At 50.2% G+C, this 17,735-nt stretch overlaps 1 protein-coding gene across 1 annotated transcript; it reads right to left on the bottom strand.

Moving 5' to 3' along the window:
- Positions 1-4,704: 4,704 nt before the first annotated feature.
- Positions 4,705-8,198, bottom strand: GSC2 (goosecoid homeobox 2). Its single transcript, XM_027859422.1, has 3 exons — positions 7,913-8,198; positions 5,327-5,577; positions 4,705-4,809 (listed from the first exon to the last, which is right to left on the bottom strand). The coding sequence occupies exons 1-3, from the start codon at positions 8,196-8,198 to the stop codon at positions 4,705-4,707; spliced, it is 642 nt and encodes a 213-aa protein (XP_027715223.1).
- Positions 8,199-17,735: the final 9,537 nt, after the last annotated feature.

Here is a 17,735-nt window from a genome sequence, read left to right as displayed (position 1 = left end):
GAGAGAAGTCATGTGCAAAATCAGATTCAATTGCTTTAAGAAGTCTGCTCCCAGGGGCCACCCCAAGTGAGGCTCTGGATAAGATGGTGAATGGAAGCCCAAGCCGAGCAGCGAGGAGCTCCGGATCCAGCTGAGGAGCCAACCAAGTGGCAACCAGAGTGGGACATAACCCAAGAGAGATCCACAACAAGGGCAACAAATGCGAAGCTTGCCCTTTGTGGCTGTGTCAGTGACACAGACTGTTCAAGTCCACAGAAAGGGGCCAGTTTTCCACCGATTCCCAAGTGCTTTTGGCTATTGAAGCTTCACATTGCCCTAAGACTTTGAAGACATGGTAGAAGTCCCTGGGGAGGCAGTGCATGCTGGAGCCAGGAGGAAAGTTACTTTGACCTTTAAGGGCTCAGGTATAGGTTCTTTGCATCTTTTGCCCTATGTGCAGTGATTGTTTTAGCCAGAATGCTTCCATGGGAGCCCTTTTCATTTATTGTGGAGACATAGCTATGAGCCCACTTCTGATATTTCCAAGGAAAACCCTGAGGTAGGGATACAGGCCAAAAAAAAGAGATTATAATCATTGAGAATCCTCCAACATTGAACTTGGCTCGTTCAGTTCTAGGCCATGGGTTGTGATAACAATAACTAAAAGTGCCCGTAACCATCTCCCTGGACCCAGGAATGGGTATCTCCCAAGCTCACGAGTCTCTTGTGGGGCTGAGATGGCCAAGTGTGATTCTTCTGAGCTTTTCAGGACCAGTGCTGTTTCTAGGGCAGGATTCAAACCCGACTTTCCCCCAGAGTCCCGGGCTGGGGCTCATCTTACTCCCAGGACTCAGCACAGAGAGGATGATAGACCTGGAGGGGATCTTTGAGAAGAAGTCCACCGTACACATTTTATTGATACCACTTCAAGTTTTGGTTTTTGTTCTTTGATGCCTTCTGCTTTTTGTGGCACAATCATGTCCTGATATGCCAAAGAAAAAAAGAGCTGAGCAACACCAACCAACAGAGTGAGCGCATCTGACAGTGTATGAAACATTCCACACCCACAGACACCTCCCCCCTTCCTGTCCCATCAAGAGGAGGCAGGTGTCCCACCATCTCTTCTCAGGGACCCAGATTGGTGAGCTGGGCCCAGCTGCTTTTTCGCTCTTATTTTTGTCCCTGAAAGTGTGTTCATCATGTCTGTTGTTCTCCTGGTCCTGCTTCCCTTCCTCTGCGTCCATTCATATGTGTCTTCCCGTGTTTCCCTGAATGCTTCCTGCTCATCGCCTCTTAGAGTACACCAGTGTACCATTACATTCATAACCAGAGGGATGTCCCCCGGTCGATGGGCAGGCACCCTCCTTGTTTCCGGGTTTTTCCAGCCACTTAAGGAATGTTTGGGTATTCATTCATTTCTTGCTCGGTGCAAAGCCTTCTGCTAGGTTCTGGAGATACAAAGGTCCCTCGTTTATCCAGAGGGGGGCAGGGACTTGCCCAGGGTCCCACAGGATGTGAATGATAGAGGCAGTATTTGAACCCAGGCCCTCTGACCCTACATCCATCACTCTTTCTCCTATTCCAAGGATTTCAAGGCATTGTTCACCATGATCTGAAGGTGAGAATGTCAGGAGCAGTGGGGTGTGGCTAGGAAGAACACCCCTGAAATGAGGCCTTGTCCGGTCCCAGGCAGGCAGGATCCCAGGCTGATAGATTCCATCGATTTTTGTCTCCCTCCAAGGCCCAACTCTGCCGCCATCCCCTCCAGGGAGCCTTCCCTGCTTCCTCCCAGTGCCCCTCAGTTTGACCTTTCTTATACACTAAATCATTTTCTACATTGTTTTATCCTTGTCTGTATACATGCCTGAGAAGCAGCATAGGGTAGAGGGAAGGCGCTCCAGTCATTGAGTCCACCGCCAGCTCTGAAACCTTTGACCATGGGCAGGTCATTTCCCTTCTCTGGCCTGGTGTCCTGGGCCAGGCCTCTGGGCTTTGAGGGGGATGGGCTGAGAGCGCTGAGGGACTCAGCCTAGGAAAGAGAAGGTCACCTCCGATGAGGCTAGCTTTCGTCTTCTTAGCAGGCCTTAAGGGTCCCAAAGAACCCTCATCATACCCAGCCTGGGAGATAAGCAGTACAAGCCTTAGTATTTCCCTTTACTGGTAAAGAAACTAAGGCTCCGGGCAGTTAGGTGGTGCAGTGGATAGAGCACTGGCCCGGGAGTCAGGAGGACCTGAGTTCAAGTATGACCTCAGACACTTGACACTTAATAGCTCTGTGACCCTGGGCAAGTCACTTAACCCCATTGCCTAGCCAAAAAAAAGAAAAAAGAAACCATGGCTCAGATGAGTTAAGTGACTTGCCCTGGATGGCTTAGCTTGTGAGTGCTGGCACCAGGGTTTGAACCTTTATCTTAGAACTGAAAGATCAACACTCTCCATTACCATGTCCTCTAAGAAGAATCCTGTCATACCAACTAGTTGTCGCCTCTTGTCCTAGGACCATTGATTTAGAGCTGGGGGGAGGTCAGAAGTCATCTAATCCAGCCTCTTCATTTTACAGATGAGGAAACTGAGGCCCACAGAAGTTAGTTAACCTTCCCAAGGGTACACAGACATAAGCATCAGGGGCACCATTTGAACCCAGGGTCTTTGATCCTAGAGGGATTCTTCATCTAGGCACCTAGAGCCATTAATCTGGAGGCTGCACAGTGGTTATGAATTGTCAGTCTATGTTGAAGCTCACTCTCAGCTCTAAATCCTAAGAAAAACTCTGGTGATTATAGATACCCATTGATTGGGACATGGCTAAACAAGCTATGGTGTGTGAATGTCATGGGAAGGAAAGGGAAGGGGGAGAAGGGAAGAAGGGAAGGGGAGGGGAGGGAAGAAACATTTAGAGAGTGACTAGCATATGCCAGCCACTGCAGTAAGCAGTTTTTAATGGAATTTTGCTGTCCTGTAAGAGAGAGAATGCATGCAACGAATGTGAAACCCCATGGGAAGACTTCTATAGCCCCGGAGTAAGCAGAACCTGGCCAATGTCTGCACCCGTGTAAGTGAGACGAACAACAAAACAATGGAAACTGAATTCAGTAGGTCAGTCAACATTTATTAAGCGCCTACTATGTGCCAGGCAAAGAGTATAATGACCAAGCTTGTCTTCAGAGACCTAGGAGAAGTGTGCCCTCATGGATGTTGTACATAATATCAGACTTTTACAACATAGAAATTAATTTTGTTGAATCAATTTTTTTTTATCTTTTCTTTTTTGTAAGAGGTGGCTCTCTGGACCAAGAGGGAGAGGGATATATTGGGAAAGAGAATGATATAAAGACAAAAGTTATCCACAATTCTAAGGAAAAGAAAAGCTGTGAAGCTGAGGCCTAGAGGAGGAGCCCAGGTTCAAGGTCACGTAGATAGTAAGTGACCCAGGTGGGGTCTCACAAAACTGTGACTTGCCCAAGGTCACATCCGGATCTGAAAGAGGGTGAGAGTCAGTCCCAAGGGCTTGGATGGGCTGGGTATTTGGGGTAAGCCAGGTTGCTGCGGGCCCTTGGTGATAAATCATGTGGGACTTCAATGCCGAGACAAAGATTTGGGATTTTTCATCTAGGCATTAGGAAAACTCAAGCTAAAGAAGGTTCCTCCTGGGAGACACGGCCAGGAGAAGGACTGAAGGGAGGGCCACAGGGTAGAAGGCTGATGTCCTAAGTAAGATGTGAGGTGCCGCCAGGGTCCCATCTCATCTCATCCAGGAAACCTTCCCAACCACACCAAGCCCCAGTGATACCTCTCACCTTTGATTTTTCCAAGTTACCCACACTCTGACTTTAGTAGTCAGAGGTCCACACCCGAATAGACTATGAGCTGGTGCCCTGAGCTGCCAAATAACTCACATACAGCAGGACCCAGGCCCTGGCATTTTGGGCACCCCCATCCCTGCCTGTGCCAGCCCAGGACAACATAGTAGGGGCCTCACCCCCTGAATTTCCTCTCATGATCCAGGCGGTCCCTCAAGCTTTGGCAAATAAATTCTAAAGCTGGGCCCCAGAGACCCAAGGCTACCACTCTGGTCAGCCCACGAAAAGGGGCCATGGATGGGTGTGGACTGTTGCTAGCAGCCACTAGGGGTCCGGGTGGTCACTGGAAGGTGCTGGGAAGTTTCAGTCGAAGGTGATCACAAGGGACTACAGACAGGCATGCTATGGATGGCAGGTTTGGGGAGAGGGGGTTGACAAGCAAAGTCCTGGCACCTCAGACCTTGGACGAGATGACGTCCCAAGTCTTCAGACTCTGAGATTCTACCTACGCTCTTGACTGACTTAAAGGGGATGGGGACACTGTCTGGCCCCCTTTCTCAGTGCCCTTCACACCTAGCCCAAGGTCCAAGAACCAGGCAAAGTGGGCCTCCTTGGTCAGGAGGGTGGAGGGACTGGTACCTTGAGGTCTTAGGAGGGAGGGTGGGGATCAGGGCCAGGGTTGAGGGGATAGTAAGGGGCAGGCCATTCTCTTTTATCAACTCCCCCACCCCCCTTTGCCACCAAGATTACTGACCCTCCCCCGCCTCAGGCCAAGGGGCAAGGGACGAGGAGAATGAAAAGGTCAGGGACCCAGGGGGACAAGGTGCTCTCACTCTCCCCCACCAGCCACCCCATCCTGAGCCCCCCTTCTTCCCAGGGAGCCCCCAGACTTTTCTTTGATGCTGTCCCTCAGAAGCTGCATGCCTCAGCAGCTCTCCTTGGGAGCCTTCTTAGTACTTTGTAGGATGAGGGCTGAGGCTGACGCCCGCTTCTGATGCCGCCACTTGGCCCGACGGTTTTTAAACCAGACCTGTGGGAGGGGTAGGGGAGAAAGACAGGAAGAGCCTCGGGTCAGAACTGGGACCGCAGGTGCCTCCTACATGCCGCCCTCCACTCCTGCCTTGATTTCCCTTCCTTCAGTGCATTGGGGAGGAGGGTTCAAGGTGAACGTGGGATCTGCTTGGCAAATGCCCCAGGGACTTCACGAGAGGGCTTCCAGAAAGAGATGTCCCACGATAGAACAGGGAGAATGGGGGGCCTGCCATGGACTTACAGAATGTCATCCCTGGGAGGGACTTTAGAATGCAGAGTGCCCAAGCTGGGAGGGTCTGAGAGGAGATGTCAGGGACCTTACAGATGAAGGGGACGAAGGGAATTGAGGTGGGTGGAGGAGGGAGGAGCAGACTGGGGAGAAATGGAAGAGGGACAGGAATGAGGAATCTGGGGAGGCGGCAGAGGGTGGGGGCGGTATGCCATGAGGTAGAATTGAGGGTCCTGAGCCCTCAGAGGTTCCCTGGCCCTGGCCTCCCTCTCCATGAGCTCCCTACCTCCACACGCTCTTCCTTGAGGTGGATGCGGTTAGCCAGATGTTCCCGGGCCACCACATCTGGGTACTGGTTCTGCAGGAACAAGGCCTCCAGGGCCTGCAACTGCTCCTCGCTGAAGATGGTTCGGTGCCTCCGGGTTCTTCTTTGCAGGGGCTGGAATGAGGGCAGGGTCCCAGCTGGGGGTCCCTGGGACCCCTTGCACATGCGGCCTGTAGCAGGAAGCAGCCTCAATGGCCAAGGAAACCTGGAGTCTGGGAGAGGGAAACAAAGGCAGAGAGAAAGTCTGAGCTCCTGACCCACTGGCCAGGCATGGGGGCCTTCTGGGGCCAATGTCCAAGCAGAAGCAGAGCTGGTTAGTTAGGCAGGTGGGAGCATAGTGTCCTAGATCTTGGACTGAAAGAGACCTCAAAGGTCATCAAATCCAACTCTCTTCTATTTACAGCCAAGGAAACAGAGGCCCAGAGAGGCTGGAGAGCTTCGCAAGGTCAGGAAGGTCATAAGTGGCAGAGCTGGGATTTTAACTCGCATCTTCTGGGCCCAAAGCCAGTGGCTCTTTTCATGGAATTTCTCTGAGAGAGACAGACAGACAGACAGACAGGGAGATGGAGACATAGGAGGGAGACAGAGAGATCCAGGGGAGAGAGAGAGATAAATAGAAAGAGAGAGGCAGTGACAGAGGACTTGGTGAACGAGGGACAGAAAAAACAGACACGGGAGCTCAGAGACACAGAGAGGGAAAGACAGATATCATGAGAGAGAGGACAAGAGACAGAAATAGTAAATGAGAGAGACAGAGGGAAGAAACTTAAAAACAAACCAAGAAACATTGAGGCAAGCCAGACACTGAGAGAGATAGAGAGAAATGAAACAGAGACAGACAAGGGAGAGAGATGGAGAGAGAGACAGAGGGAAGGAGGAAAAGGAGGAGAGGAGAGAAGGGGAGAGAGAAACAGAGGTAGGAGAGAGAGACAGGGAGAGAAATAGAGTGAGGGAAAGGAGGAGGAGAGGAGAGAAGGGAAGAGAGAATGAGAGCGCAACAGACAGATACAGGAGAGAGAGAAGAAAGGAGAGAGGGAGGGAGAGAGGGAAAGAAGGAGGAGGGAAGAGAGACAGAAAGAATGAGACAGAGAGACAGAGACAGGAAAGAGGAGGGAGAGAGGTGGAGAGAGAGAGGGAGGGAAGGAAACGAGAGGAGAGAAGGGGAGAGAGGCAGAGATAGAATGAGAGGGAGAGACATTAGAGAGTGAAAAGAGAAAGAAGGAAAGATAAACAAACACAGATACCCAGATGGGGCAGAATGGCAGGAACCAGCAGGGCCAGACACAAAGGCAGAGAGGAAAAGGAATAAACTGAGTCAGAGACCCAGAGCAGGGGGGATCGAAACAAAGATGGACAGAAGAGAACGAAAGTGAAAAACGAGGCAAGGGGAGGCAGGCAGTCTGGCAGCAAGCATTTATGAAGCACCTACTGTGTGCCAGCTGCTGTGCTAAGAGCTGGGGATACAGAAAGAGCCAAAGACAGGCCCTGCCCTCGAGAGGCTCCCAGTCTGATGGGGGGATGGCAAACGCCTTTGGACAGACAGGACATGAAAGGGGCCGATACCAAAATGTGAGTCTAGCTGGAGTCTCCTGGGGCTGGCCTGTGGGCGGCCGGCCTCCCGGCTGGGAAGGGAAAGGAGACGCAACTTAGCACTTGGTAGTCATGTGACCCTAAGCAAGTCCCTTCCCCATCGGGGGCATCATTTGCCTTATCTATAAAATGGGGCAGTCTTGCTTAGACTCTCTGCCTCTCTGGATTGTTGAGACAAAAGCGATTTTAGGCATTCGTATTATTGTCCTGAAGAAGTGGGGCCTGGGGGGCACTGAGTTGTCTGGATCCAGACCCCCCTCACTTCTCTTCTCACTTGGCCCCTGGAGAGATTCCCAGCAGCGCTGCTAGAAATGGAAGGGAGTGGGGGGAGATGGAGGGCAGAATGGTCCCTTCTCTCGGCCCCAGCCTTTTCATTCTGCTCAGAGGCAGCCTTGGAGTCAGTCTAGAGGCCTGGGGTCTAGCCTTGGATCTGCCATTAACTCACACAGTGTGACAGTGGATTCAGCAGTCTAAGTCTCAGTTTCCTTTCCTGCAAAATGAGAGGTTGGACTAGATGATATCCCAGCCCTGACATCCCCTGTCCTAAGGCCCCTCCCAGCCCTGACATCCCCTGTCCTAAGGCCCCTCCCAGCTCTGACATCCCCTGTTCCAAGGCCCCTCAAAGCTCTGACCTTCCATGGTCTACAGTCAAGGGCCATAGATGCTGCTACGCTGATTCCTTTCTCCAGCCCTCCCTGAGCACTGGGTGGGAGCTATGATCCATCTGCTCCATGCTACAGAGAGGAGTGGTTCCCCAGGGTCCCCTCTGCAGCTCACAGTGATAGAGGGTCCTAGAATGCCAGGACATGGGGACCTTAGCAATTATTCAGTCCAAACCTCTCCCCTGACAGAGGAGGAGACTGAGTGCCCAGGGCCACTCAAGTTGGATTCCAATCCAAGGCCTCTGACTGCCTCTCTGGCTCTGACATCAGAGCAGACCATGGCAAGCATACTCACCCAGCCAGACAGCAGGCTCCTGCAGACCGTGGGGGCTGGCATGGTGAGCACAGCAACAGCAGATGCCACAGGTTGCTGGGCCTGGCTCCCCCAGCTCCTCAGGGTCCTCAGGCAGGGCTGCAGGAGAGTGGGACCCCCTGGGTGGCTCAGGACTCTTGACCTGGGTCTGTGGGCCAAAGGCGGGCAAGGCTGGCGGGGGAGGGCTGGACAAGATGTGGTCGATGCTGAAGGGACACGGCCTTCTGAGGCTCCCCCGGCCTGGGACAGCCCTGCCAGCCAATGCCATGCCCCACCCCCACCGCCGGGATCCCAAAGCACAAGGAGATTGGGGCCGACAAGCAGCTCCCAGCCCAGCAGACCCAGAGAGCCCCCAGAACCTTCCTGCTGCCCGTCAGCTGCGAGCCAGTTGTTGTCCTGTCCCAGGGAGCCTTATGGTATGGAGACCGGCAGGCATCGATAGGTATTTCTCTCCTAAGCTCCCAGCTTGCTGGCTGGGGGCTGTCTTAAATATCTATCTATCTCTTTATATAAATATATATATATATATATCGAGGGAGAGAGATGCATAATCCCTTTGGAAAGAAAACTCTAAGACCTCTGTGAATAAAAGAAATTCTCCCTAATCTTCGCAGCTTTGTGTGGGGTTAGCATGGATCTAAGATTTAGCTAATCCTCCCGAAATGAGTCCAGGAGGAAATCTCACCTCTCCATCTCGAGTGGAGATTGGAGGTGGCGTTTGGGGCCATTGTGAGCAGCCTGGGTCCGAGGCAGCAGGAGGAGAACCGTTCCCAGGCCAGAAATGGGCCCAGAGGATTAGCGCCTTAAAAAACTCTGGCCATTATCCCCTGGGGACAGGAGGGAATTGTCACATCAGATGGCATTTGAGACAGGCAGAGAAAAAGACACCAGGCCGCATACGGTGGGGATACTTGTAGAGATGAAAACACAGGGCAAGAGGCTGAGTGAGAAGGATGGAGGAGACAGAGCCAGAGACAGACAGATTCAATGAGAGAGACAGAGGCAGGCAGAGGCAGGCAGAGACAGAGACAGTGAGAGAGACAGAGAGAAATAGATGGAGAGAGAGACAGAGACAGAAATAGATAGCAAGAGAGACAGAGACTACAAGAGAGACAGAGACAGGGAGAGAAATGGTGAGAGAGACACAGTGAGGGAGAAAAGAGACCCCGGGTTCCAGGCAGAGGAACAGAGAGAAAGCAAAAGAGAAAGAGAGGGTCAGAGAGAAGCTTCCAGACGAGACTACAGGAAATCACCAGTGTGTATTTCATTCCATAAGGTTTCCTCTGCATTCTACAGGTGTAACTAATTTGATTCTCATAATGGCTGTAAGAGGCAGATACTTTTATTATCCCACTTTACCGAGGAGGAAACTGAGTCTGAGAGTTATTAAGTGCCCTGGGTCAGTCAGCCAGTGTTGGATGCAGGGGTCAGACTCGGAGCTTCCTGACCGCTCGGCCAATGCCCTAGCCCCTGTGCCACCTAGTTGCCTCTTGTTGAACAGAAATAGGAAAAGAGAAGCCGGCCCAGAGGCAGCAGCAAGGGGAGGGCCCCAATCTGAGTCCTCCGCCACTCAGCCTCACCCAGCATGGCAAAACTGTGCCATCTCTGGCGGCCCTCCTACCTGCCCTTCTTACCTTCAGGGTAACCTGCCCAGCCGGGGAGGATGTAGGATGCTGTCCCCCGCCACTCCCTTGGCATTAACCCAAAGAATGCACCACAAATGGTGGCCATCCAGGCACTGGGAGATTGGGAGAGAGGCGGACTGCAGATTGCTATGAACCATGGGATCTCCTGAAAAGTGAAATCAGCTGCCTGGGGGTGGCGGGCTCCCCTTTCCTGGAAGTAGGTGGGGTTAGAGGGTCATCATTTCGAACTGAAAGAGATAATCCAGTTCAACCCCCTTGTTTACAGAGGAGGAAACTGAGGCCCAGAGCAGGTAAGTGCCTCATTCATAGGATCCTAGCTCCACAGCTGGAAGAGAGCTCAGAGGCTGTGTCACCCAACTCCCTCATTTAACTTCACCTCCGGAAAGTTGAGTGACTTGTCTAAGGCCACACAGGTAAATAAATGGATTTCATAACAGGATTCAAACCTAGGGCCTCTGACTCCTAGGTATTTTTCCCTGTACCATATTTCCCAAGGTAGTAAGTAGCCTAGTCAAGATTCGAACCCAGATCCAGCTGTCTTTCCACTAAGTAGTGCTGCCTCTTGGACCATTTCTCGGGGAAAATTGGGAACTGGATGAAAGAATGTTGACCTAGGGCCCCGTCTGAGTCCTGGCTCTCCCACTTACCATCAGGGTGGCCCTCCTGGGGCAAATCCCATCGTTCTGTTTTCCCCTTTGCAAAATGACAGGACTTGGCCAGAAAACCCTAGCTCTGAGATTCCAAGGTTCTGTGAGATATTGGCGTAGGGGGGTAGCAGACATTGTGCTCCCTCTATGAAGTGCCCAGTAGGCACAGGATGCCACCTCCCTGACCCTTGCTAGCTGTGGTCCCTGGACTAAGTTTTCTCATCTGTAAAATGGGGCTAGTACTACCACAGAATCTTGGAGTTGGAAGCGAATGGAGGCATTTAGTCCAACCTATCCTGAACCAAGGGCCCCGTCTCCAATGCTCCTGACAAGACCCCTTTTGATCTTTGGGGATGTCCCTTCTGAGATGGCCCATCCCCACTGGAGTGTAGGGAGTCTGTCCTGACACGGAGCTCAGACCTGCCTCTTTGCACCTCTTGCTTCACTGCCCCTCACTCTCATGTTGTCTGAGGCCGAGCAGAACAAGCTTTATCCTTCATCTATCTATAACACAGACAGCCCTTTGGACCCCTCGAAGACAGTGGTCATGTCCCCCCTCAATCTTCTCTCTCCAGGATAAACATCTGCCCAGGGCTATTGTGAAAACCAGCTGACCTATTGACTGGATGACTCTGGGTAAGTCACTTCCCTCTGTTTGCCTCAATCAATCAATAAACATTTATCAAGCACCTACTGTGTGCCAGTCACTGTGCTAAGTACTGGGGATACAAAAAGAGGCAGACGACCATCTCTGCCCTCAAAGAGCTTACAGTCCAATTGGGGAAGACAACATGAAAATAAATATATACAAAGCAAGCTACATATAGGATAAATAGAAGTAATTAGCAGTGGGAAGGCACTGGAATTAAGAGGGGTTAGGGAAGGCTTCCTGAAGGAGGTAGAATTTTTAACCGGGACTTAGAGGAAGCCAGGAGGTCAGTAATCAGAGTGGAGGAGAGAGAGGATTGGAGGCTTGGAGAACTGCCAAAGAGAATGGCCAGGCCCACACATGGAGGGTCTTGTGCATGGAACAGCCAGGAAGCCAATATCTCTCAATCTAGAGTCCAAGGTGGAGAGTGAGGACAGGGGGCAGCTAGGTGGCGCAGTGGATAGAGTGCCGGCCCTGGAGTCAGGAGGAACTGAGTTCAAATCCAGGCACTAGCTGTGTGACCCTGGGCAAGTCACTTAATGCCATTGCCTAGCCAAAAAAAAAAAAGTCTGGAAAGGTAAGAGGGGCGAGGTTATGAAGGGCTTCGAATGCCATATTTGATTCCAGAGGTGACAGGGAGCCACTGGAGTTTATTTGGGGGAGGGAAGGATGACATGATCAGACCTGCATTTTAGGAAAATCCCTCGAGTGAATGGAGGATGGGCTGGAGTGGGGAGAGCCTTGAACCAGGGCGACCCCCCCCAGCAGCCATTGCAATAGTCCAGGTGTGAGGTGATGAGGGTCTGCATCAGGGTGGGGGCAGGGGCAGAGGAGAGGAGGGGGCATATTAGGGAGATGCTGGGAAGGTGACATTGGCAGACCGTGGCACCATGTTGGACATGGGGGATGAGGAGTCCACAATGACTCCTAGCTTGGGGGCCTGGGAGGATGCTGTTGTCCTCTTCAGTGATAAAGACACTTTGGGAGGAAAGATAATGTCTCTGTTTCCTCATCTGTAAAATGGGGATACTAATAGCGCCTACCTCCCAGAGTCATTGTGAGGATAAATGAGGTAATAGTTGTAAGGCACACAGTAGGAGCTATATAAATGTTAGTTATTATTATTATTACTGCTTCCGATGCTGTTCCAACTCACTTGATGAGCTTTTGGGGGCATGAGCCTTTGGCTGGGTCTCTTGACTCTGGCAGTTATAGACACGCTCCCTGGTGCACAAGGCTCCATGATTACAGAGGACTCAGTTGGCAATGACTGCTGTGGGATGGTGAGCGGTGGGAAGGGCCGATGAGAGTCTGAATGATTGCCTTTTTGGTGCTGGTGTCTTTCACTAGAGTTGAGAAGAGACCTGGGGTCCTGAGAAGCTGATGGCCACTGTGGGACAAGAAACATGGCAGCCATGAAAATTCTTTTTTTTTTTTTTTTTTTTTGGTGAGGCAATTGGGGTTAAGTGACTTGCCCAGAGTCACACAGCTAGTGTTATCATGAAAATTCTTGAACCTTAGCCTCCTATATAGAAGGCAAGACCTGAGTTTGACTCTCACCTCATATCATCTGTGTAATTCTCTGCAAGTCGCTTAATCCCTCTGGGCTTCAGTTTCCTCATCTGTAAAATGGGCATAATAATAGCACCTACTCTATGGGGTTATTGGGAAAATCAAAGGAGATAAGATTTGTAAAGAGCTTTGAAAACCTTTAGGCACTACATAAACGCTAACTATTGTTATTTTCTGGGCAGTGAGAATCTAGAATCTAGACTTCTAGCAGAAAAAACCGATTGGCAGCAACGGCCCGGAGAGTTGCCCGGCCAGCAACACCACATTGGAGCGTCTTGGAATGCACTTTGATTTCAGGATGCCAGTTGGTCTCTGAATGGGTTCAGCCACAGATTTCTCTTGGATATCTTTATGCTCAGCGTGTCTTGTCTGGAAGGAGAACAAGGTTATTCGTCGGTGTTGCCTTATTCCAACAGTCCCATTCGACCTTTAGATTCGAGCACGAAGCCTTTCGTCTCTGTCTTTCCTGGGCGTATATTAAAGCATTTCACACTTCTTTTGAGATCATTGGATAAGGATTTGACCAGATGAAAGAACTGCTTGATTTGTTTTTCGCTGAAGTCCTATAACATGATGTTATCCAAATTGTAGTTGTTATTTGGTTGTTTAAGTTGTGTCTGACTTTGTGCGACCCCCTTTGGGGTTTTCTTGGCAATGATGCTGGAGTGGTTGCCATTTCCTTCTCCAGCTCGTTTTATAGATAAAGAAACTGAGGCAAACAGGGTGAAGTGACTTGCCCAGGGTCACACAGCTAGTTAAGTGTCTGAGGGCAGATCTGAACTCAGGGAGATGAGTCTTCCTGACTCCAAACTCAGCGCTTTGCATGCTATGGTGACATCCAGGTACTGAATGAATTATAAGACCTTTTGGTTCTACTCACCCCTTAATTTGGAAGTCATTCTTAGCTCTTTTTAGAAGAGACGATCATGGAATTGCGGCAAGCTTAAGGTCTGGCCCTCTCTCACAAGGCCCTGCAGAGCCCCAGGGGATAATCCTGAGGCATCTCTGGGCGGATATCACTCCTCTTTTGCTATAGTCTCAAAGCCCCACCAGTTTCTTTCCTCTGTTATTAGGGGCCTATGATTAACATCCCAGTTCCTTTTAATCACTTGCCATTGATTAGTTTTTATAAATGAATAATTACTTCAAGGCTTTAACAAGGTCGAGACAAGGACACCTATTATTACCATTATATGCCATCAGTCATATCTGACTCTTCATGACCTCATTTGGGGTTTTCTTTGCAGAGATACTGTCACGGTTTTGCTATTTCCTTCTCCAGCTCATTTTACAGATGAGGAAACTGAGGCAAACAGGGTTAAGTGACTTGCCAAGGGTCACATAATTAGGAAGTGTCTGAGACCATATTAGAACTTAGGTCTTCCGGACTCAAGGCCTGGCACTCTAACCCCTGAGCCACCTAGCTGCTCTATTATCACCATTATTATTCAATACAGTGCTAGAAATGTTATCTATAGCAAAGACAACAAAAAGACATTGAAGGAATAAGCATAAACAGTGAGGAAACAAAGTTATCATTTTTTGAAGACATTATGATGATTTACTTAGAGAACCCTAGAAAGTCAACCCAAAAAAGTGATAGAAATAATTAACCACTTCAGCAAAGTTAGACTACAAAATAAATCCACATAAATCATCAGTGTTGCTATATATCACCAACAAATAGAAAGAGAAATTCCATATAAAATAATTGCAGACAATATAAAATACTTGGGAGTCTACCTGCCAAGACACACACAGGAACTTTATGAACACAATTACAAAACGCTTTTCACACAGATAAAGTCACATCTAAACAATTAGAAAAATATTAATTGCTCATGGGTAGGACGAACCAATAAAATAAAAATGACAACACTAACTACATTAATTTACTTATTCAATGTCATATCAAACTACTGAAGGGCTACTTTACAGAACTAGAAAAGAAAATGGAATTTGTCTGAAGAAATACAGGGACAAAAATATCGAGGGAACCAATGAAAGAAGTGGGAAGGAAACAAACCTTAAACTATACTACAAAGCTGTAATTATCATAAGGCAGCTAGGTGGCGCCATAGTGCACAGAGCGCTGGGCCTGGAGTCAGGAAAATTCATCTTCCTGAGTTCTGGCCTCAGACACTTACTAGCTGTGTGACCCTGGGTAAGTCACTTCACTCTGTTTGCCTCAGTTTCCTCATCTGCAAAATGAGATAGAGAAGGAAATGGAAAACCACTCCAGTCTCTTTGCCAAGAAAACCCCCAAATGGGGTCACGGAAAGTCAAACTCAACTGAACCAAAAAAATGTAATTATCAGGGCAGCTAGGTGACACAGTGAATAGAGCTCTGGCCTTGGAGTCAGGAGGACCTGAGTTCAAATCCAGCCTCGGACACTTACTAGCTGTGTGACCCTGGGCAAGTCACTCAACCCCTATTGCCTCACCAAAAAGAAAAAAAAAATGTAATTATCAGAACAGTTGGGTTGGGAGCAGATTAGATCAACAATACACAGAATCAACCAATATTCGTTGAGCTTCTACTATGTGCCAGGCACTGTGCTAAGAAGCAAATGAGCACAGTAAACTAGCCTTTGATAAATTCAAAGAGCTCAGCTATTGGCGCAAGAACTTGAGTCCCAGGCACCGTAACTTCCCAGGATTTCCCTGCTGGCCAGGCTATAAAATCCTTCCCCCAAAGCCACGGTAGCTCAAGTCTGGGCTGGGAGGTAATCCCCCCACCTGTGCCTAGAACTACAAAGGGCAAACGGCCAGGCCTTTCTTAAACCGTTACACCCCAATGAGCCCAGTCCTTCCGACCATGGCCAGGTACAGCGGGACTCTTGCTTCCTCGAACCTGGAACCTTTGCCTTTCCTAACACAGCCCAAGGTGGCCTGAGCTTTGTTAGCTGTCCCCTCACGCCACTAACTTACGTTGATGGAGTTTACGATCTCCTAAATTCCCTTTAGTTTCCAGATCAACTGTTGTCTAACCATGCCTTCCTTCTGTACTTGTGAGATTGATTTCTTGAACCCAAGTGTAACACTTCACATTTATCCCTACTGGATTTCATCTATTAGATTTAATCCAGTGTTAGCCAAAATCTTTGAGACCTGATTGAAATCCAGTGTGGTCACTACCATCCCGCCCAAACCGTCTAAGCCTCTATCCGAGTCTCAGATAAAAATGTGAAATGCGGGGGGGGGGGGGGGGGGGGAGAGCCCTCTGGGAAGCTCTGCCACGTGGATATCAAACCATGACCAACTCTGGTCAATCCATCAAAACGTCTTGGCAAGTGGTCCACATGTCTCCATTTTCACCGCTAGAATTGTTGGAGACATCTTACCAAATCGTTTGCTAAAATCTAGGCAAATTATGTGGATAGCACATTAGTAAACTTGTTTTTAAAAAGGAAACAATGTTTCTCATTTCCCTCCAGGCTAGTTGGTAACATTGTAAAATGAAAGAAGGCAGGAACATGACGAGGAGGTGGCAAGGTCTTAACTCAAAGGGCATGCTGCCATCTTCTCCCAACAGCGAGGGAGCCATGTGTCTGAAGCTCGCCTCCCCCCGCTCCTGTGCCCAGCCTGGTCTGCAGCTTCTCACAGAGAGGCCAGCCTGGATCCACTGTCTCAGCTTTGCCCCCACCCCGGATAGCCCAGCTAGACACGTCCTCTCTCTTCCAGTCCCAGAGCAGAGCTCAGTTCTGATGGAGAGGCAGGGCACTGGCTTGTTCCAGAGCAGGGGCAACCCCGACCCCATGGCCTCAGATGCCCGTAGGCCTCCGTCCCCCGTGCCACACTGCCTTCCCTCCATAAGGCTCCCTGTCTTCCTTCTCCACGACACTTCCTGAATACAGGGCCCTGAGTTCAGGTGGCCCCGGGGGTGGGGGGGGGGAGGGCGGGTTGTAAACTCTGGCTGCTTCCTCCACTGGGTGGGCACGGACCCCATTGGGCCAAAATGGCACCGGCCTTCCTCCTGACTGACTCAGGTCCCTTGGCTCTGCTTGTTTTCCAGCCCAGACTCTCTCTGGTCCTCCTCGCCACCCCACCGCCACCCCCAGCCCATTGACTCCGCCTGTTTCTGGTCTCTTTTTCCCCTCTCTCCACCTTGTTCTCTGCCTCTGGCTCTCCCTGCCCTTTCCATTTTCCTGAGCTCCCCTCTCCCCCCTTCTGTGTCTCTGCCCTCTGCTCCCATGGAGCTCCCTCTTCTCATCCCTTAGAGCCAGCTCTCTGGCCTCCTTTCCCTCTTCCCTGCTCTGGGACTCCTTCCTGTCCCCTCTCCACCTGGGCCTCAGACTCCCGTGGCTGTCCCTTTATCCCGTGCCATCGCTCTGCTGTCTCACTTACTCTGTCTCTCCACCTCTCTACTCCCATTGCCTGCTCTGTTCCCTTCCCCTGTTCTCGTCTCTCCACCCATCTCTTTGCTCTCCTTTCTCACCTCACTCTATGTCTCCTTCCCATGTTCCCAATTCTTTGCTCCTCTGATTCTGTCTCCCTGGCTCCCTCTGTGTCTCTGTCTCTCTCTCACTTTCCACACCCTCTCTCTCTGTGTCCTCTCCCTTGCTCCTCTCCTCTTCTGTTCTCTCTCTCCTCTCTCTATCTCTTTCTCTCCTCTCTCCTCTGTCTCTCTCTCTCTCTCCCTCCTGTCTCTGCCTCTCTTTTCTCTCTGTCCCTCTCTCCTATCTCTTTCTCTCTCTCTGTCTCTTTCTTTTCTCTCACTCTCTCTTTCTCCTCTGTCTTGTTATCTATCTCTCCTTGTTTCTGTCTCTCTCTTTTCTTTCTCCCACCCTCTCCTATCTCTCTCTTTTTCTCTCTCTGTCTCTCCCCTCTCTTTCACTCTGTCCATCTCTACTCCCTAACCCTGTCTCCATCTCTCTCCCTCCTTTCTCCCTTTTCTCTCTCTCTCTTTTCTCTCTCTCCTGTTCTCTGTCTCTGATTCTGTCTTTCTCCTTTTTCTCTCTCTTTTTCTCCTCTCATTCTCTCTTCCATCTATCCCTGTCCCTCCTCACTGTCTCTATCTCTCTCCCTCTAACTCTCTTTTGTCTCTGTCTTTCTCTTTGCTCTCTGTCTCTCCTCTCTTCTCTTCTTCCTCTTCTCCTCCTCCTCCTCCTCCTCCTTCTTCTTCTTCTTCTCTGTCTCTGATCTCTCTCTCACCCCTGTTCCCATTTATTTTCCTTTTCTCTTTTCCTTTTACTCTGTCTCTCCCTGTCTCTGTCTCTCCTGTTCCCACCTCGTTTCCCATCTCTCTCCCTGGCTCTTGTCTTTTCCCATCTCTCTGTATGTCTCTCCTT

The sequence above is a fragment of the Vombatus ursinus genome, unplaced genomic scaffold (assembly GCF_900497805.2).
Source record: "Vombatus ursinus unplaced genomic scaffold, bare-nosed wombat genome assembly UNPS02014167.1, whole genome shotgun sequence".
NCBI classification, from domain to species: Eukaryota; Metazoa; Chordata; class Mammalia; order Diprotodontia; family Vombatidae; genus Vombatus; species Vombatus ursinus.
This window is presented reverse-complemented; position numbering and strand designations above follow the sequence as displayed.